Genomic DNA, 20918 nt, shown 5'->3' with positions numbered 1-20918 from the left:
ACCAAATCAATCTTGATACAGCCCCAATATGTAATACACCTTTCTCCAAGTTTACATTGCTTCTTCTGTGACAATAAACACCAAAAAGGGGTGAAGGTGATTGTAGGAACTAGGATTTGGTTTCTGTAGTTGTAGTTCACTTCCTTAGCATATGTAGTACTTGCATGAACCCTGGCATAGCTGGGCTTAGTACAACAAGGACTGACATCAGCACCTCTCCATTGACTTTCCACATTGTTTTAAGCCTCTATTACTGCACGCCTGCATTTCATCTGCAGTGTGGCAGCTTAGGAAGGTATAGCTAAGATATACTATCTGCAGCTCCAGAGCAGCGTCCCATCAGCAGACTGGAAGGATTCAGACATTAAACCTCACCAGCTTATGTGTCAAGAAAAACTTGTTCATTTGGGCATCTCCTGTTGGAAAAGAACAGATGTTCAGCTCAAGTGCTGGGTGTTGTGTCCTGTAAACTCCAGGAACTTGAAGCCCAGAGGTATTGTACCCAGTCAGCAGCACTGCTGTCATCAAGTATGTGAAGCACATCATAAGACTCGATGTGCCATTTGTTCGAGAGGCAGAGAACACACAGGATTTTGAGGGAAATCCCAGCTGGGGAAAACCGTAATGATGAATCTTGCCTGCCTGCCTGTCCAACCATCATCAAAACAGAGGAAAAACTGGTTGTTTTAAAGCAGACCTACTATGGCCACAGAAAGGGATGCTGGGCCTTGGGCTTTCCTCTTTGGCTGGGTGTCAGGTTGTGCGGAAGTGTGGCCGGAGTGACACTGTGTTTCTTCCTTCAGCTTCCTGCAGCTTGGTTCTCTGGGAACACACCAAACCTGACAGTTCTCATGTCATTTTTTTTTGATCTCTTGCTTTCGAAAATAGTGCAGCTACCTGAAAGGGATCACTCTCGTGTCAGAAGATCGTAATTATTGCTAGTCTGGGTGCCAAAAGATTGGCTATATAGCAAGTGACAACTGTATCCCTGGACACATGAGGCTCCCGATCATATTTAAGGAAGTCAGCCTTGCGACGCTTCAACTGCCTTTCTAACTACCCTGTAGACTTGCTAGCTCAGGAGATTCCTTTCAGTCTGTGCACATCAAGCACCCTTGAAGGGTGTCTGATATCAATTAGATACCCGCAGATTCTTCCCCTTTACAAACAATGAATGGAACTGTGAGTCTCCCACAGAGAGAGCATTCCCGTATTGCTTGCCTCAGCAAAAAGCTACACTGACCCTAAAGGCCCTGACAGAGCCAGTCACGCTTCCTGTGCAGATTACCCAGGTGTGGTAGGAAATAACACCAGAAAAGGCCCCCTAACAAAGCAAATCCTATCAACAGAGTCTGGTGTGGCACAGCTGTTACTTTCAGTTTCCAGTGCTGCCCAACGTATCCCCCAGGGAACTTCTAACCCTGCCACACTCAGCCCTTCATTCCCTCCAAACTGCCTCACCACCCCATGCTGCCCACCTTGCTCAGAGCCAGGCCAGTGTGGGGCAGGGAGCTGGGCCCCTTCCAGCCCCTGGGGCTCCAAAGGCTAAGGAAAATGTTGGCAGCTGATGTAGTAAAACTGATAAAACACACTGTGGGCTCCAAGAGGAGCATGGGAAGAACTGGAACAGGTTGCCTAAGGAGGTTGTGGATGCCCTATCTCTGAAGGCATTCAAAGCCAGGCTGGATGTGGCTCTGGGCAGCTCTGGTTGGCGACCCTGCACACAGCAGGGGTTTGAAACTAGATGATCATTGTTGGCCAGGTCATGACCCAGGTCATTCCATGATTCTATGATTGGCAGTAGGGAGGAAGGCTCCAGCTTCGTGTTACTGACATCGCTGGATGGAAAGCTTCGCTTTCAACAGCGACACGATATTAAACTACCCAAACTGTAACGCTGAATGTGCCGTACACGGACACAAGCGGACACATGACGGGAGGAAGGAGCGGAAGCCGCGGGCTGCAACCCCGCACAGCCCCGCGGGGCGGCTCTCCACCCGCGCACCGCGCCGCCGCCTTCACCCCACCGCGTGGCGCACACGACGCCGCCGCCGCCGCCGCCCCCCCCCTTTCCTCCATCCGGCCGGGGAATGCCCAAGCCCCACCCCGCACCCCGCAGAGGGCGGGGCAGGGGCCTTGAAAACAGGCGGGCGCGAACCGCAGGGAGAGCCGCGCTGCTCCCGGTAAGTAGGGCCGGGGCTGTCTTCCTGCTGCCAGAGCGGCACGGCGAGTTGCGTTGGGGCGGGAACGGGTTTGAAACGGCTTCTGCTCTGTATTGAACGCCGCTATCTCCCTGCGGCGCTCCCTTCTGTCCGGTAGGTCCCACCTCAGCGGGTCCCTTGTTTGCTTGCTTGCTTTTACTTTTTACCCTTAATCTCTCGCTGCAGCTCTTCCGGGTGCCCCTCTGCCGTCGGCACGGCCCGCGCCCGGTCCGCTCGCCGGCGCCGTCCTCTAGCCCTCGCTGCGCCACTCCTTTGTCTGCCGCTTTGGGGCGGGGCGGGGGACGCGGGCCGGGCCCTCGGGAGCGAGCCGGGGCATTCTCTAACGAAATGAAATCGAACGGCTGCTCTTTCCTCTGTTTGGGGAGGCGTACCTATGTGGGAGATCCTCGTGGAGAAGGAGTGTTTTCTGTGTGGTCTTGGACTTTTCCTGCCAACTTGATATTAAACCTTTTAAAGGGGCTTCTTTAAGGTAAATCAGGTTGGATGTTAGGAAGCGTTTCTTCTTGGGAGGAGAAGAGTGGTGCTGCAGTGGCACAGGCTGCCCAGAGAGGTGGTGGAGTCACCGTCCCTGGAGGTGTTCAGTAACCATGTGAATGTGGCACTGAGGGACGTGGTCAGTAGGCATGGGGGGGGGGGGGGGGGGAGTTGGTTGGGCAGAATGATCCTAGAGGTCTCTTCCAGCCTATTCTATGAAGCCAACATCCACTCCTTGCTGCCTCCTCTGTACACAACCATGTGGAACGTGTTCTATAAACTGTTCCTAGCAGTGCATTTGCCTGAATTTCTGCAGCCTCCTCTCCTAGATCTCATTCCTCATCGTGAGGCGCTGGCTGGCAGGCCTCAGGGACCAGCCAGGCCTACGGGTGTAGGTGGAGAGGGCAGATGTGACTGTTCCTCTGCTGGGTAGATTGCCTGCTGCTGGGAATATGGATGTGGCAATCTTGCCTTCCTGCTTGGCTCATCCTTGTTTATATGCGGTCATGTGTGCTGTGTTTAGGAAGGAAAAATAAGACCTCTGGTTAAGATGGTCTTGTTGAGTTCCTGCTCACTCATCACTAATTCCTTACGCTCAGATTGAGCGAGCTGGAGGCAGTGAGTTCAGCTTAGTGGTGGTTGTTTTTTTGGTTTTTTTTTTTTTTTAATTCCTGAAGCAATGAAAGTCATGATAATTCTAAGTGGGGAAGGCTGTGTGTGTGCGCTCTGGGTGCTTCTAGCTAGGATAAGTAATGCCATGTTTCCGTGTATTGTTTTTCCTGTGTAACAGGATGACAGGAGTCACCCGTGCTCCTCAGGAGCTGGGAGAGCAAGCAGTTACTCTGATAAAGTGAAAATGCTTAATCTGGTAGCAGACAGGCGCATAAATCCTATGACTGCTGCCTCTGGAGATCTTATGGTGCTGCCTGACACTGGGAGCTGCCTCTCAGAGGGTGGTGACGCACTGCAACAGGTTGCCCAAGGAGGTTGTGGATGCCCCATCCCTGGAGGCATTCAAAGTCAGGTTGGATGTGGCTCTGGGCAGCACATAGAAAGGGGGTTGAAACTAGACGAACATTGTGGTCCTTTTCAGCCCAGGCCTTTCTGTGATTCTATATGATTCTATGATTATGGGATGTTGGTGGGAGAGTAGGGGCATAATAGCTACGTGCAGAGCCTGCTGACATAACTGTGGTGTCTCAGCTATTTGAGGTAGGCTCCTTGATAATGCATCTTTATTGCCTAGTGGAATAAGTGCAATAAGCAGTGGAGGTAGGGAAATAAACTGAGTCTCTGGTTATCTCTGCTGGAGGGAATTGATGGCAATTGAGCAGGTTTCATTTCCTCCAGTTAGCCGTTCCTCAGAATTTATCAGCAAATCTGATATTTCTTTGCTTAGCACCTTCCTCTGTTTTTCTCTTAGCTTGCTGTCTTTGTTAGATAAGCTTAGTCTTTGCTAGATTAGTGCAGCTCCAAATAATGTACAATCTTCATATCTGCTTATTCTGCAAAACCAAATAAATGCTGATATTTCTGATTTAGGAAGCTAATAGCTTGAGTGAAGGTGCAAAGCTCCTGCTTGAAAGCTGGATCCCCTGTTAGTTTTGGCTGGCTTATCTTGGGTGAGGGAGGAGGGATGGGTTACTGAAAAATTACTGGTTAATGATTACAGAGTGTGCATAATTGGTCCTTTCCACAGAGATTGGGCCTGATTCTGATGCAGGCCAAAGAAAGGGAAGGAAAGGTAGGGTAAAGTGTAAAAACATGCTGTGAGTCATGTGGGCTCTGCTCTCGTTCTTTGGTTTTCAAAGCTGTTAATTTCTGAGCTTCAGTGATTGCCTCAATTTGTACCACATGCCTATAGGAGCGGTGTCCTGACCTCACATCAGCTGCAAAGGGAAGTGACTAGAGCTCTGTGTGTCTATTGCCCACCACTGGCAGCTACACCTTTTGCCTAGATGAGATGATGAGGGTTGTCCTTGCCTTGTCTTTGGAGCAGTTGCTCAAGGGTGGATCACAGTACCTTTTTTTTTTTTTTTAACCCAGCTTTGCAACAGCAGAATCCTTCAGTCCCCTTTCCCTTCAGCAGCCCTGTGGTTTAGTTAAAGCACTGCTATGACTGTTTTGGGCACTTACTAATTTTGGCACTTGATCCAGACTTTCCTGTCTCTTTGAATCAGATAATGATTCTTGGAAGTGACAAATCATGCTACCTGGTCACAGTGGGTTTGGGCTGGGCTGTCCTTGTTGATGAATGCAAGGAAAAGGCTGTATGTGGCAATGAAGCTGTGGAATATTACTTTTGCTGCAAAAGGGGAAAGGTGGTGGTGTGGCTTTGAACTCCTTTAACTTTTGGTGAAATCTCAGGCCTTTCAGCCAGCTTCAACTAAGACATGAGCAGGGCAGCTAAACTGTGTGCAGTCATTGCTCAGCTGGCTGTGGTGTTTTTGTTTGTCAGTGAAACCTGCTGTGTTTTCTGACATCATCTGACCTTTGGCTCGTTCCTGCTGCGTCCTCATTGTGGCTTCCTGGAGAATGGGCAGTGCCATGTCTGTAATGCACTGGGCTGTTTCTTTCTCTCATTTCTTAAAAGAATGAAAATTGCTTTTTTATTTCTTCAGTATTATGTCAGTGTAACAGCCTGGTGTGACTGGTACTGTAACCTCAGCTTAACAGCTGTGCAAACTCGCTTAGATCAGCTAGTTGCTGTGCTTTAGTTTTACATTTGCTTTCTGGGACATTAGCTTGTGCTTCCTCTTCCATTTAAACTGAAAGTGAAATGGCTTGCATTACTGCACGCACAGTCAGGCTTTTGCTCAGTGTAAAACGCACACAGCTCCACTGTGCCTGTGGGCCTACAGCTAGGGAGTCCAAGCAGTGCCAAGTAGCCATCTTGAAAGGTTCCTTCAGGATTTGTCTTCCACTGGCTCCATCTGTCCAGTCATCACAACAGGAGCAAGAGTTGGAAGTACAGCACAACAGGAGAGTTCTCCTGAGAGCCAGCACATCCAGTGTCACCAGAGGAACAGCAACAGGCTCTACTCCTGGGAAATCAGCCTTGTCTGCTTGCACCCATACATGGCTCTCTGTAAGAGAAAGACATGTACAGCTATAGAACGCTAGATGTTTAGGAGGAAGGAGGCAGGTATAAAAAAGCATCATGCTTTGGGAAAGCTCTCAAGTATTGAGGCAAGGCTGTGTATTTGTCAAGTGTGGACAAGCATAGTTCTTGTTTGACCGCATGGTCTGAAGGTAACCAGAGGTAGAGAGCTGTTAGTGCCACCTGTGTCCCTGCAGCTCTTTCCTTGTTGGTTTCCTTCCTTGCACACACATAACCTGATAAAGAAAACTCAGATTACTCGCATTCTTCTGCCAACCTCAGCTGTGAAGTTGCAGTGTGAAGTGGCATTACTTATTCTTTTGTCTGGTGATATTAATAAGAATATGGGTTTTTCAAATAAGGAGGATGGCTTTTGTCCTCTAGATGGCACGGCAGCTATGGTTCCCAGTGCCCCGGTCCCAGATCTTTGTCAGCTCTTGTCTGATCTCATCCAAGAGGCACCTATTTCTGAGTTGCTGTTGTCAGGTGGCATTGGTCTGTCCTCTCAGGGATCAAGCAGTTTGCTCAGATGTAAAGATGTGCTGCAGTGCAAGCTCATGCCCAGAAGAAGCATCCTCTAAAACTGGATGAAAACTCTTATGTCTCTGACTTTACAAATGGTTTGCACGTTCTTAATCCCAGATCAGAATGACCACGTGCACTGTAGTCAGGATTAAATCTTGCACCTTTTGTGTAGATGTGGATATGCCATTTCCTTTTGGATCCAGCTCTAGCTGATTCAACCCAAGCCGTGACATTGAGCTCTGTGGCAGTTCCTTCTGCAGGCTTCCTCCTCGCTAAATTTCAGTCTGTAGGCTGGCTTCTAAAGATTGCTAAGTAGTGTTGTCATGCTGCCTTCAACCCCCAATCTGATACAGAAACCGCAGCGGTTGCAAACTCATGCCTTTTCTTTTTTTCTTTTTTTTTTTTCCCTCCCTCTTTAAAGAGGACCTGTGTTTCTTCTTTGTCATTGATGTGCCACCTATGGGCTGGATGAGGGTAAATTGAGCCAAGTGAAAATGAAGGCTGTTGAGAAAGCTGTGTGGTGCTTTTTCCTAAGAAGTCTGAGTACTGCCTGTGATAACTAGAAGACTGCTATGATTCACGGCAGAATCTCCATCTAAATGTACAGAATTAGATGTGAATATTGGAAAATAATGTGACACAGCAGCAGACCTCAGGGATACTAAATATATCTCAAATGAGAAGGTCGCTCCAAAACTTCTTTGGAGGTCTTCAGTCCTGTTTTTCTTTCAAAAAGGGGAAGAAGAGTCCCATCAAACAAATTGCTATGGTTTACCGAGTTCAAATACACAGCAAGTACTTAAACTGTTCAGGCTGTGATGCTTACTCTGTATTAAGGAAGCGAATATGAAACTGGTCTAGCAAAGGTGGTAGGCAGATGAGCGTTGTGTCAGGTCTTTGTGTACCATTTTAGTGCCACTGAACACTGGGAGATGAAGCAGTGAAGCTGTTAGGAGCAGGAAGTATTCAGCACATTTTTGGTGTGTTCTTCCATCAGTGATGTTATGAGCAAACAGCGTGGTTTTGTTCATTGCTGAGTGCTTGGAAGTGGCATAATGCACAGATCTTGAAGGAGGAAGCAGTCTGAAGCTGAGAGCAAGAGAAACAAAAGCTGACAGCCTCGAGCAATGAGTGCCCCTGCTTGAGAGTGGGACGGATGGGTGAGTGCAAGCAGCCTTTTCAGTTCTTGACAGGCAGGGTGTCTTAAGTGTCTAGCAAATAAATCACAAGTATCTGGGAGATGGGTTTTGTCCCATGCTGTGCCACAGACTTGCTGCCATCTCAGTTTTACCACATCTGAAATGAAGATAATGGTGCATCCCCCTTCTGAGGTAAATGCATGGAGAATGCCTGCGCTTTGGAAGCTGTTGTCTGTGATGGACAAGTCCTGAGAAATTCCAGGTTAGTAGCTTTGGTATGAACCAGGTGATACCAAACAACCCATTTGGTTTCATGGCAGCACATGTGCACCTGTGGATGCACAAAAGGGTTTGTTCAGCCTATCTTCACCTGGCAATACCTGTTTCCTGCCCCCACCCAAGTTTTCTTTCCTAAGCCTACAGTTAAATTTCCCTCTAAGAGGACAGAGAGTCACAGAGGAGGCAAAACCTTGGGGCATCCTAAGTGCTGATGCAAGTGGCATATCCTTGGTGGACTGAGTAGTGATAAGGATTGTCATAGTAAGATAGTCATGATAATATCCTAGTTGGCAATGTCTGCACTTGGCTCATTTAAACTTTTTTTTTTTTTTTTTGCAGATCATCAAGCTATCTATCTCCCTTCACTATGTATTCTCTCCCTCTCTTTGCTTAGTCTAAACTGTGTGTGCAGCTGCCGTGTGAGCAGTCAGGCTTCTTCCACAGCTAGAGAAGTATGGGGAGGAGCTCCAGCATCTGCTATCAGCTGGGCTCTGTGGTTCCTTTTGGGTTGTTGGGCTAGGAATTGTGTGTGGCAGGGTGATGGGGTGGATTCTGCTTGCTCTATCTGTTGGAGGTGTTAAAGCTGGTAGTCAGGCACTGTTTAGAAGTCCTCAAATAAGGAACCTGGTAGGCCTGTGGTATGGTTTTCTTATGACTTTGTAGTACTGCTGACTTGTCATGTAAAGCAGTTTGCCTGTGGCATGCTTTTGGGAACACAGTGAAATAGTGTGGTTATGGTTTGAAGTGGGGATTTCTACCTGTCAGATGGCAGAGCGAACTGCGTCAACTCCAGGTGCTTTGGTTTCCCTATCTGTGAAATGCTTCTGTTCTGAGCTTTGCAGCTCTGCAATGAAATGTTTCCCTGTGAAACAAGTAAAAGCCAGCGGGTCCAGGAGTGGGCAAATAGGTACTGTTTCATTGACTCCAATGATGCAGTCATTCAGACTGCCAAAAAGGAAGTTTTTTATCTTTCAGGTGTCAGACAGAAATCAGTGTACTGGCTGTTCTCAATGACTGATGGATTATTCTGCTTTGAAGACTCAAATTCAGTCCTAACCCAGAAGTGAAACAAAGATAAATATCTTGATGGCTCACAATAAGTCCTTTGATAGTGTCTGTCCAGGTGTTTGTACAGGATGTGTCTCAGAATCTAGACAAGCTGTTAAAGGAGGCAGACCTACATGCTTTCATAACCAGATAGTGTCTGATAGGGCTAAGAACAGTAACTGCTGGCTGAGCTGTGAGGAGAGGTGAAAGATCTGAAGGGAAAGTGGTGGCAAGCCAGGGGCATTATTCATGGCACGGGTTCTTTCTTGAGCTGCCTTGGAGATGTGAAGAAGGGATAAAAGCTGGTTTAGGTTAGCATTGTTGCTATAGAGATTCTGGGACCTACTCTTTCATGGCTGCCCCCAGAGAATTTCCCCCAACAGCTCTCCTTATGGAGATAGTAACTCCTGTGCTGTCCCTCAGGATACGCTCAACACCAGCTGGGCAGTGGTGTGTGTGCGTGGAAGGAAGCCCAGAGGGCTGGCTTTGGAGGAAGCGACCACGGAGTTCTTTCTTACAAGAATTTGGGGTGTGTGAGGGCGAAATAAGCACAGGTGCCCTGTGCTGATGGATAGATAAACTGCTGACTGCTGCTGTGGTGTCTGTCTGTGTGGCAGCCTGCATTGGTTAGGCAGAGAGAACTGTATGGAGACAGGAAAGGAGTGAACACAGAAGTGTCTTAGCAGATTAACAGTTATGTCTGTGACAGAAACGATGCCTTGGGAATTACAAGCTTAAGAATGAAGTGTAAGCCATCGCCTTTGTAGCTTCCAGTCGTTATAAGTCAGGGAAAGCCCAAGGTGTGTGTGTTGCATGAACCTTTAAGGGTTTGAACAACTTCATTTTGAGTGCTCCTCAAATAATTCTCCTCCTGAGGCAGCTTTGTGTACAGGAGCTATAGGGAAGTGATAGCTTGCTATTTTAGACTTTCAGAGCTCATCTTTTGAGGTCAGTCTCGTTGTGTAAAATCTGTAGGTGTTCTGGCACTTTGCACTTAGAGAAGTGCTTGTTTTGTCATGTCCTTTGCAGGCCTGCAGTAGCATGTGGTGGCTTTTAGGAGGAGGAATTTAAATAACTTTGCCTCTCTCTGCCAGTGTGTTCTCTGCTTTTGAGTAAGCCTCAGTGAGGCTCATTGTATGCTCTGCATTAATGTATAGCAACAGCTTTTTATATCCAGGAGGGATTTCCCAAACCATTTTTGTCCTTACGCTTTCTTCTCTGTGTTTTTGTTTGTTTTCTCCTTCCCTCACATAGAGGTTACTTTCCCTCAAGTTACAGCAATTCACTTCTGTTTGGCACTGTTTCATGCTCGCTTAATAACTGAACCACTCTTGTATGGAAAGAGAGGAAATAGGAGATAAAGATCTGCCAGTGTATAGATAGTAACAAGAAACGTAAGCAGACTTCAAGCTGCATCTCTTTATTAATGAGGGACTGCTTCTGAGTCTCTTCCTTGATACAATGCTGGCTTGCAACTGAGACTGAAAACAAGTAATACATTAAATTCATTGCTATTTCATTTTAAAAAACAAATTATATTCCACAGAATATAAACTAGTGAAGTAAATCAGGATGCCAAATTTTAGCAAAGCTAATTTCCAGCTCTTCAGAGAGTTAGTCAACAAAACCCTCTGGGTAACCACCTTCAAAGGCAAGGGAGCAGAGCTGGCAGATCTTTTAAGGGAGATCTCCTTAGGGCTCTGCATCCCCAAGAAGAAAGTCAGAAAAGGAAGGCAAGAGACCAGCATGGCTGAACCAGGACCTGCTGGTTGAAATGGAGAGTAAGAAGAGAATGCACAGGCGGTGGAAGCAGGGACAGGTACCCTGGGAGGAGTGTAGGGATGCTGCTAGGCTCATCCAGAGAGACTTAGATGGCAAGAGCAGTGGGCCCAGGTGAACCTCATGAGATTAGACATAACCAACTGTGAGACCTGGGTTGTAGCAACCACCCTATTAGTACGAGCTATAGGATGAAAGGGTAGAGCACAGCCCTGCCAAAAAGGACCTGGAAGTACTGGTGGATGGCAAACTCGGCATGAGCCAGCAATGTGTCCTTGCAGTTCAGAAAGCAAACTGTATCCTGGGCTGCATCAAAAGAAGTGTGGCCAGCAAGTAGGAGAGGTGATTCTGTCCCTCTGCTTTGTGCTGGTGAGGCCTCACCTGGAGTACTGTGTTTAGATGTGGAGTCCTCAGTACAGGAGAGATGTGGATGTGTTGGAGTGTGTCTCAAGGAGGGCCACAAAATGATCCTAGGGATGGAACACCTCCCCTATGGGGATGGGCTGAGAGTGAGGACTGTTCAGTATGGAGAATAGAAGACTCCAAGGTGAATTTTTAGCAGCTGTTCAATACCTAAAGAGGGGCTTTGAGAAAGAAGAGGACAGACTCTTTAGCAGGGCGTGCTGTGAAATAGTTTCAAACTAAAAGGGGAGATTTAGATTGAATATAAGGAAAAAATTTCCTTATGATAAGGATAAGGAAGCACTAGTGCTGGTTGCCTGGAGATGTGGATGCCCCATCCCTGGAGACACCCAAGGTCAGGCTGGACGGGACTCTGAGCAACCTGATCTACCTGTGGGTGTCCCTGGTCACTGCAGGGGGGTTGGACCAGATGGCCTTTAGGGGTCCCTTCCAACTCAAACCATTCTGTGAATATTTTCCAAGACTTCTAGTAGCTATAAAACAGCCTTACTAGATTATCTAGTTTTACTGTGAGATGGAGTGAGATGGAGTTCGTAGGCATTTTTTATTTGTTGTACTAAAGGCTTCTGTTGGATTGTAGGTAACTTCTTCTGTTCACTGAAAGATGTCTTAAAATCTCAACCTGCAGCCACCAGGATTCAAATGCCTTAATGAATTAAGCTTGAGATGGCATTGGTGTGATTATATTTGACTTTTTAGAGGTTTGCCCTTAAAGAGTCCAATTTTTGAGATGACACTAAAGAATTCCAATTCTCAGGAGGAGTTTCCTGAGTATCAAAGCCCCTTCTATTTATTCAAGGCAATTAGCTGAAATTTGAGGTCTCTGGAGCTACTAGCTAATTAAATACTTTTTTAAATGTAGTGATAGAAATTTTTTTTTCTTGTTCTCACGTGTGTTTTTGACCACCCAAGTAGAGCTTTGTTAGCCAAAGGCTGGAGTGCCTCAGGGATTTTTTTTACTGCCTGGGTGGTGATTGCTTGATTGTAGGGAAGAGTTAATGTAAATTATCATCATCTTCTAGCCTTTGTCTTCTGTATAAATATTAGAGAGTGTGGTGGGTATCGCTGACTTTTGTTTTCTGCCTTAGCTTATGTGCAGGAGTGGCCAAACCTGTAATTGGCAATTAGGATGGGTGACTTCTTAAAATATTTTTTGAATGTCTATTTCTTTGTGGACCGGCCCTGAGGAGTGTCTATAAGGCTGGGATGATCCCATAGTGGAAAGGAGATGGGAAGAATACTGCACACCCTGTTAGTGTTTCTAGGTGCAGCACGTACCCTGGGAGCAGTGACAAGGCAAGGGTTACTTACTACCTTCTGTCCTTGAAAAGCACAAAGTGCTGTCAAAATATGACATTAGGATCTTCAGAGCTGTAGCCAGGCACATAAGGCTTGCTGCAGCTTCCTAGGAATTCACGTGAGTAATGTGTGTGTTCCAGCTGGATCAAGCTCCCCTTAGTGTGTTGACAGTGCACTTGCACAAGCTTGTGTGAAGCTCCTATGCTCTGCCTTTCCATCCCTACTCAGAAAAACGCCTACGAGCGTGTATGGGTGTGCCCAGAATGGATCTGGGTCTCCCTGTTGTTAGTTTTTGTATCTGCTGATTTGAGAATTGAGTAGAATGTCCATTTTTCTTTTTTTTTTTTTTATTTTGGGCTAGAATAGTCTGTCTCTCTTCTTTTAGAGCAAGGAATGGGGGAAGGCAGTAGTACCTCTGCCTTTGATTGCTTCTTTCATAGGTGTTTGGATTGAGCCAAACAGGTTTCATAGCAGCGTAAATAAAATGAGGGAATTTGGGTTTTTAAGCAGTATTTTGAGCTTTCCATAAAAGGATGTGACAGATGACAAACACCACAAAGAGGTGCCTTAACTCTGATTTCCATTCCACCCTCTTCAAGAAAGATTCCATTTTTCTGTGCACGGGCTGGTGTTCTTTCTTGGCAGCTTACCCCACAACTGCTCAGCTGACCTTCCAGAAATGTTCTGGAATGCCCCTCCAGAAGGAAAAAGGCAGTCACCCTCTAACAGTTTGCCTGGGTTTGGGTAGCAGTGGTCCATTTCTTGTAAAGCCATGTAAGAAAAAAGCTACTCATCTAGTTTCACTTGTACATCTGGACATTTGCTTACGTGCAGCTGTAGTGGCTTGTGTTGCGTCACAGCTCTGTCAGTGCTGCACAACATCTGCATTTCTGCTGTGGGAAGAGGATGATGCGGCTGTTCTGGACACCTCAGTTACTACACAAAGCCACAGTGCTGCCATGGACCTGACAAAGCATCCCTGGGACCAAGAGGGAAGTGGGGATATAAGGAGTTCTCCAACCTTAATAAACATTTGTCCTCCAGCAAAGACAAAGGCCAGGAGAAAGGTAGCCATGTGCTGCTCCAGAGCTCCTGTCAGGTCCCAGGAGAACAGAGGGACTATCTCTAACCAACCAGCCTGCTCTTTGGGGTAGGGCTGAGTGACAGCAATTGGGATCTGAACTGACCATAAAAATAGTGCAATACAAAGCAGCAGAATTGAATTTGTTTTAGGAAGCTAGAAGCTTAGCGTAATGACTAAATGAAAAAGACTTCATGGTTGAAAAGCTGCCTCTGGGCTCTTGTGTGTTTTTTGTTTTTTGTTTTTTTTTAAACGTATTTCAGGCTGTGTTTTGGCATTCAAAGTTTCTAAGTCTTTGAAAAGCTGGGAAATTCCTGGTCTCTTGAAGCTGTAACTGTGGCTTCCTTCAGAGTTTGAATGCACTTCTGCTTTCACTTCCTTCCTTTTTTCCCACCTGCACACCTCATTGCTTAAAACACAGTCGTGGAAACCCTCCTGCTCTGAAACTTAATGTGTCGTCATTGAGTCCATGAGTCTCAATGATGACCAGTCAGTAGTTACTGGTCATCTGGATAGGTGAGCTCTTGTGTGCTCTCACCCTAACTTGGGTCAGCAGGTTCCTGCACTGCAGCCAGGTTATTGCCCGACATGGAGGAGGCCTGGTGGGAATGCAATGCTCGTGAAGTCAGCTTACCCCAGGGCATTCTGCATGTAGCTGTATGGCCGTGCACGTGAGGAAGCAAATGCAGATGTGCGATCTGCATTCCTCCCCTCCTTGCCTTGTCTTTGCTTGATGGTCTCTGTGCTGTGCCTTCCTGTACCAGATGTGGCTATTTGGTCTGCTGGTCTGAACCACCCACCTACCTCACTGCCTAGGTGAGGAGAGAGCGTTCTGCTCTTAGCAGGCCCTGGTTTTCTGGTGAGTGAGAGAGGCTGCCCTGTGCAGCATGCTCTGCACCCCTCCCTGCTCTCCACGTACCAATTCCCCAGGCCTGTCCAGGTGTAAGGCAGGCTGTGGGTTGTCAGCCCTGCTTGTGACCTGCTGGTTTTCCCCATCTTCTAATCAAACTTCTCTGCAGGCTTAGTTTTGTTGATGTGACTGGAAGCCTTTGGCACGTGATCCAGCCCTTCCTTTTCAACAAATATCTAGGAACATGTACTGAAACCAAGCCTGAGTGTAGTATGGGGTGGGGGCACTTCAAAACCTGAAGATGTGTTGCAATGCCACCTGGGTGCTTCATTTAGGAATATGCTGCTGTGCATACAGACCTGAGCAGCTCACTGGCTCTCAGTAGGTCATCAGGAACCTGGAAAACCCAGGAGACATGAACTACTTCTACAGGGCCGGAGTCTTCTCTGTGATAACCCTGCATTCCTGCTCTCGCACTACAAAGGACCTTCCCTCCCATTTCTGGCACCACCTAAAGATGGCTTTAAGCCCCGTTTGTAGGTCATGTTGCATTGCTGTCTGCTAACTATCCATGGCAGGTAGGTGTTTTCCCCTACCTGATTCACCTGATTTAGGGCCCTTCTTTCCAGAACAGCTGCTGTTCTCTCAGCCTTGTTCATGGGTACTTCTCTCCAGAAATGTAGAAATTGACCTTTCTAGAGGTGCATAAAAGACCTGTGGGCACTGCTTGAATATATGTATGTGCTGGGGTTTGTTTTCTCCATTGACCGTTTTCTTTCTCACTCTTGCAGGGTAAGGATTTCTGATCTGAAGCAGACTGTGACGAGCTGTTCTCTCTCTGAATCCATCATGGAACGGGTTAGTTTCAAATGCCACTGAAGTCACTTCTCTTATGTGCTTGTTTAGAAGTACCTGGAAGAGGCTGAGTCTTAACAAGTGCTGGCTTGTGCCCTTATTATCTTTCTCAGAGTTCCTGTTGGAGTCTCTGATGCTGCACTCCTCCATCATGAATATAGATGCAAGGTGGATGGAACCATTTAGCTTGCAAGCTGCTTCCTTGTTACCTCAGTGTAAGACTCTCCCAGTAGACTGCAAGCATGAGATGCAACTGATTTAAGAGGCAATGATGCTTATTAAGTAGCAAACCACTGAAACTAATAAACAAAGTACTTGACCCATTACTCTGATCAAATAAATATTGCACAAAACACTACAATAAACATGATTTCAGAGCTACTATTTTTCAAATGCATGTTACAAATCCCGTAAACCTGTTCAAACATCTGTCACCCTCTAGCATTAAGTGTGGTTGCAAGGCACAATTCTAACCCTGTTTGTGTTCTGCTTTCCCACAAGTCTTTTGAACAGAAACATAAGTCAGGTGGGTTGTTCATTGTGCTTGTGTGGTGTCCCAGGGTGTGTGGGGCACCCAGTGACCTTCACTATTGTCTGTAGACACCCATACTCCACTCACGGGAGGTGTGCTTTAGCTTTGATTGTACCTTATTTTCCACTTGTTTTTATTTCCAGACTTGTTGTCCTTGTTCTGCCCTTCCTCTATCTGATCTGCCCCAGCAAACATTGTATCCCTGATTATTTCTAACACGTCTATCACAATTTTTCTCCTGTTGCATAGGCCATCACAGCACTCTGTGACAGTACTGATACAGTTATGTAGATATGGAGTGGTCTTGGAAGGTTCCACTTACCCAAGGGTAATACTGTTTCAATTCTTGGGCTCATCCTAGTTGATTACCCCTTACCCTATGAAATTGGCAAGGCAAACCTTGATTCCTTTAGAATCAAGGCTCAGCACTTTCTTACTCATGAGCAGATAGTCTGGGTACAAGAGTAAGGATTTTTTTTTTTTGTCATTTAATTTCTCTGCTCATACATCCTGCTTCATCAGCTGCTTAACTGGGATTAGTGGACAGTCTTCTGCTTTCCTGCAGAGGTCTTGGTTGGTTGAGGCCCTGTGGGACTTCTTGCTCCCATCACTGCCCACCTGCTGGACCTCCTCAGCCTAACCCACCTGGGCACTCTGTGCTGCCCTGTTGGAAGACAGTCTGTGACAGCAGATGCAGCATGTGCCTGCTTACTGCAAGCAAACGGATATGAGACACCAATGGTCTGTTGTCTGGCTATTCTTATGAGCAGCTGCCTGACTGTGCAAGGATCTGAATGCGTTTGTTATGGAGCTTGTCTAGTTCCCATTCAAGAGGGAAAAGGAATGCAAACTTTAGTTTTTTTGCAGGCTTATGCTGCCTGTTATCTCTGCTCCCCACCTTGTTGCTGCTATGCTCTGATTAAAATTAAATGTGGAACTGTTGGCTTAGTTTTGTACAGGAAGTAGGGTGCCCAACTTCCAAATACAGGGAAAACCTTTGAAACAGATGTGTGAATAGAGTCACTTGTGCTGAGCATTCATCTTTGTTTCAGAAGAGGAGTCCTGATCAGGAATTTTGTCCTTGCCACTCAAGAGATGAGCTGACACCTCAACTGTTGGTTTGTAAGACCAGAGCCAGCCAGCATTAACCAGCACAGTGCTGTGTGCATGTATGCATCTAGGAGTTAGTACGCGTTTGCTCAGCTCTTGCAAACTGGGCATTATTATGCACTGTACCCAAAGGAGACCAGAAAAAGGTGTTCACTGTAAGAAAAACAGCATCTGTACAAACCTAAACAGCAGGATGTGGGTTTAACAGTGATTCTTCTTCCATTTAGGATATCTATAGTGATGGATCTGACCATATGGAACGCATGCTGCTCTTTGCTTTCCTGGCGGAGTCCTCTGGCTGTGAGTTCAGAGAGCAGCTGCCATTCCTACAAAGCCGGGGCCTCTTGTGTGCCGTTAAAGGTGTTCAATCTTATGATAGTGATGGGGAACTTCAGACCGATGGGAATCGAAGCGGCCACTTGCAGAATGGTGAGCTAGGTGAGTGCTCTCTCCTTTCCCACGTGCCTTCTGTGAAGGTGGGGGGCTTTGTTTCTATCCCCTTGTCTCTTTATTATCTTGTGACAGACGGTTGGCAATATTCTCTCCACTGAGAAACTTCACAGCTGGTGGTTGTATTGGTTGGCGTTTTATCACTTGGGGTAAGACAGCTAATGCTTGGCAGTGCAGCTCCCTCTTGGTGGCTGAGCACCTGTCCCTCTGCGCAGTCTGTAGCATGTGAGACAAGGGCTACGAATCTGGTACTTATGATTTCTGTCCTTAAGCAGTGGGATCTTAAGTGGTTCTGTTAAGCTTCCCGTTGCTCCTCAAGGAGTTTTGTTTCAGCACTTCAGCTAGGAGTTAGGAGCAACTCTTTTTCTGGTACTGACTTAATTCCCTGTACTATACTAGCGTGGCAGAGGCAATTTCTTATATAGTTCCTTGTACTGTTCTTGCTTCTCGAGCCCTAAGCAGCATGGATATTGCACCTTGCCCACGATGTGCCAGCTGGCACCTTGAAGTAGTGAAGCGGTGTAATGAGTAACCACTATAGTAAATATTACCTCATCTTGCAAAATATATTGATTTCATGGCCCAAAGTGACAACGGAAAGCTTTGCCAAAAGGAGATGCTGTGTTTTAGATGGTGTTCATGACACAGGTCCTGGCAGTTTTCAGTTGAGAAATCAGGCACACTCTTCCTTCCCTCCCCCCTCTCGACAGAATGTTGGCTGTAGTTATCTTGAACAAACCTTGGTTGGAATTGTTCTGACTTCCCCACTGAGTGTGTATGGCTGTCACAAAGGCAGTATGGGAAGAAGACTGGGGGGTAGGGGAAGATTGGCAATGGAGATGGGCAAAATGCCCTAGGCACCTCACCTGTGCTGAACCTAGTGTGACTGCAGCCTGTGAACTAAATCCTGCTGTGTGTGTTTGCAGTGCTTGACCCTGAGGTAAATGAAGAAATTGTCCGGACCATTGCTGCTCAGCTCGCTGAGATCGGAGACCAGCTGGATAAACAAATCAAAGCAAAAGTAGTAAATGATCTAGTGCAACATTTTCTGAATGAGAATTTGCCTAGAGAGGTGAGTGAAAAGCAATCTGATGAGTAGCTCCCCTTATAAACGTTGAGTCTTTTGATGCCTTGATTACTGCACTTCTGAAATTAATCTGAAATGTTAATATTTGATGTGAAGTTCTGTTAGAGAAGATGCTATGGTGAGCCTGTACCCTGGCAGCCTTTGCCCTGCAAAGTGAGTTGCTTGGACTCTGTCCCTTTCTGCAGGCGGGGAAAGTGAGGTTGTGGAGCAGGGCTGACTTCTGGAGGTAATTTTGTTTTTAAGATCTTTGAACTCTGATGCTGGGTCCTGAATGTCAGCTGCTTGTCAAATGGACAAACCTGGCAGAAGCTTGGCTTGTGTTTATCACTGAACACTGAGACTCAGCAAGCAGTGAGACCCAGTGCTCCCTCTTACGGCGCCTTAATCCTCTGGGCTCACAGGCTGTAGGTGTTGGGAGTAGCAGTGGGTTTGGGCTGGTATGGGTAACCTGCTGGAAAGGCCTCCCTGGGTGGCACCTCCACTGCTTCAGTGCAGGTTCTCTCACAGCTTATGATGGGATGAGACTTAGCATCCCTGGTCCAGCATCTAACGTGCCTCACTGCTCTGCAAGGGAAGTATCCACATCTGGATCAATAGCCACAATTTGCTTCCCCAGAGCCTTTTGGCATCTTCAAGAGAGAACTGCATAACTGGGTATCTGGCTTGCTTGTTTTTCTCTGCCTGTGATGAAGTTAAAGCTGTCTTTGATTTTAGGGTCTGCTTGGCTTGAAAAGGTGGGATTGAAATGATTTTATTTTGAGGGGATTGGAGAAGCAGAAGTGAGGTAGTGTTTGTTCTGTGTCTGGACCCCTTTTTTAGCTCCTGCCTAAGTGAAGACTTTTCTGTGAAGCTTTTCTCCGTACCAGTTGCCCCTGGGCACGTAGCCCTGATACTTACAGTGTTTAGATTAAGGTAAGTTCCTGTCTCCTGGAAGCCCTGGATTCTTGGGCTACTTCAGGACCAGGCAGGCTAGGTGCAGATTCTGAGCTGCTGCACCCTAAGCGTGTAAGATGCTACCTAATTTTTCCAATGCTGTGTGATGTTTCCTTGTTTCTTTGTTTTTTTGGGTGAGCAGCTGAGCTTTGCTGCCACCTGGGTGAGCATCCTTGCTGCCACCTGGGTGTGTATCAGCCTGGGAGGGAACATGGCAGCTTGTGATGTGTCTGTACAGGTGCACAGTTGCTGCACTGACATCCTCTCTTCCCTCTATGCAGGAGATAACACGGTGCCTGTCACAGGCAGTGGAAGGACTTGCCAGAGCCGTCCCATCAGATCTGGAGCAAGAGAAGGCCATGTTGGTGCTAGCAATGCTCTTAACTAAGAAAGTGGCGAATCAAGTGCCTTCCCTTCTACAGCGTGTCTTCAGCACCACTGTGAACTACATCAGCCAACATCTCCACAACTACATTGTCAGAATGGTGAGTGCTATCCAGCAGCTCTGCGGCTCGGTGCAAGTCACAGCCAGTCTCCTTGCTGGCCCTGGTTACTCCCTACGGGCATTGCCAGATGCCTGCTGTTTCTCCCATTATGCCTGGGGCTCTGGGGGCTTGGCAGGGAAGAGCTGCTGCTATCTGCAAGCTCCGAAGGCTGAGGGCAATGTCCAGCTTCTGCTCACTTCCCTGGAACCCCCCCAAAGCCAGTCCTAGCACAGAATGTGGGGCTGAGGGCGAACAGACGCGCAGCACAGCAGGTGGCGCTGTTGAGACACGGATCTGTATAGAGTGCACGGGCCTTCGTGGGTGCGCAGGCTGCTGCTGCTTTGCCTCCCTGGCATCTGCCCCAGTCCATGGGCTGGGTGGGCAGGCAGAGGGCTTGTGGCTGCAAGAAGATGCTGTTGTGGTTAATGCTGGTTCTGTTTCTTTCCTCCTAGCTGCGCGAGTGAGTGATCTCCAGCCATTGGCTTCCTGAAGACTTTTGAACTTCTTGATCTGCTCAGATACTTTTTTCTGCTCATAACTTCTGAGACTCAGCTGTGAAAGGGAAGGCAGAGCTTGTAGATGGGCTTTTGTAGACTAGCACAGTAGCGATGGTAGTGAGAGCTGCATGACTGGTCTGCCAGCACCTGTAAGATATAGTGCTTACTCTTCTCCATTTTACAAAATAGGTGTTTGTTTTTTTTTTTGTTTGTTTTTCCTCTCTCCTTATCAGTAGCAGATGTGATGCAGGTACAGCCCCTGGGGAAGTGCACTGGGTGCTGAGCCCACCTTGTCAGTATTTCTAACGAACTGCTGCATCCTACAGGTTTCTGTTCTGCAACTGAGCAAGGTACAGGGGTGGATTTTGGGGAGGAATAGTATCCAGATATGCTTGAGAGAAGGTGGTCATTGGCTTCAGAGCAGCTTGCTGGAGAGAAAAAAAGATACCAGCCTAGAATGAGGAGAAGTACCTGGTGTCTCTGGTCAGTAGCACATTGTATTCACATCTCAGGTTCAGTGAACAGACTTGGACTCAGGTTGTTTGATGTATGTGTCATCACATACGTGGTGGCTGAGGCTCTACTTGTGATCCAGCTGCCTCTGAAGAAATCATGTAAATAATGTCCTTTAATGTCCTTTTATTGGTGTTTTTTGTTTTTTAAATAAAAATGGACATGACATACATCTGCATCTTAAGCAACTGAATTTCTCCTCCCCCTTTTCACAGAAATGGTGGGGCTTTTGTGCAAG

The 20918-nt window shown here is 47.0% G+C and overlaps 1 protein-coding gene across 3 annotated transcripts; it reads left to right on the top strand.

Moving 5' to 3' along the window:
• Positions 1-2046: 2046 nt before the first annotated feature.
• Positions 2047-20850, top strand: BID (BH3 interacting domain death agonist). Of its 3 annotated transcripts, none has more exons than XM_085230562.1 (6): positions 2047-2183; positions 15010-15076; positions 16943-17153; positions 18092-18237; positions 19467-19670; positions 20123-20850. In XM_085230562.1, exons 2-6 carry the CDS (start codon positions 15068-15070, stop codon positions 20132-20134), a joined length of 582 nt encoding a protein of 193 aa, XP_085086688.1. In that variant the 5' UTR covers positions 2047-2183; positions 15010-15067; the 3' UTR covers positions 20135-20850. The 3 variants fall into 3 exon arrangements, with proteins under 3 accessions (XP_085086688.1, XP_010712310.1, XP_010712303.1); XM_010714008.4 differs by having other exon boundaries at positions 2173-2315; XM_010714001.4 differs by lacking the exon at positions 2047-2183 and adding an exon at positions 2530-2691.
• The last annotated feature ends 68 nt before the right edge of the window (positions 20851-20918 follow it).

This window comes from Meleagris gallopavo, chromosome 1, assembly GCF_905368555.1.
Source record: "Meleagris gallopavo chromosome 1, MGAL_WU_HG_1.1, whole genome shotgun sequence".
In the NCBI taxonomy this organism is placed as follows: Eukaryota; Metazoa; Chordata; class Aves; order Galliformes; family Phasianidae; genus Meleagris; species Meleagris gallopavo.
This window is presented reverse-complemented; position numbering and strand designations above follow the sequence as displayed.

Coding starts and splice junctions, on each gene's coding strand:
- BID (XM_085230562.1), top strand. Junction 17,154..18,091: donor CTTGCAGAATGGTGAGCTAG/GTGAGTGCTCTC, acceptor GTGTGTTTGCAG/TGCTTGACCCTGAGGTAAAT. Junction 18,238..19,466: donor ATGAGAATTTGCCTAGAGAG/GTGAGTGAAAAG, acceptor CCCTCTATGCAG/GAGATAACACGGTGCCTGTC.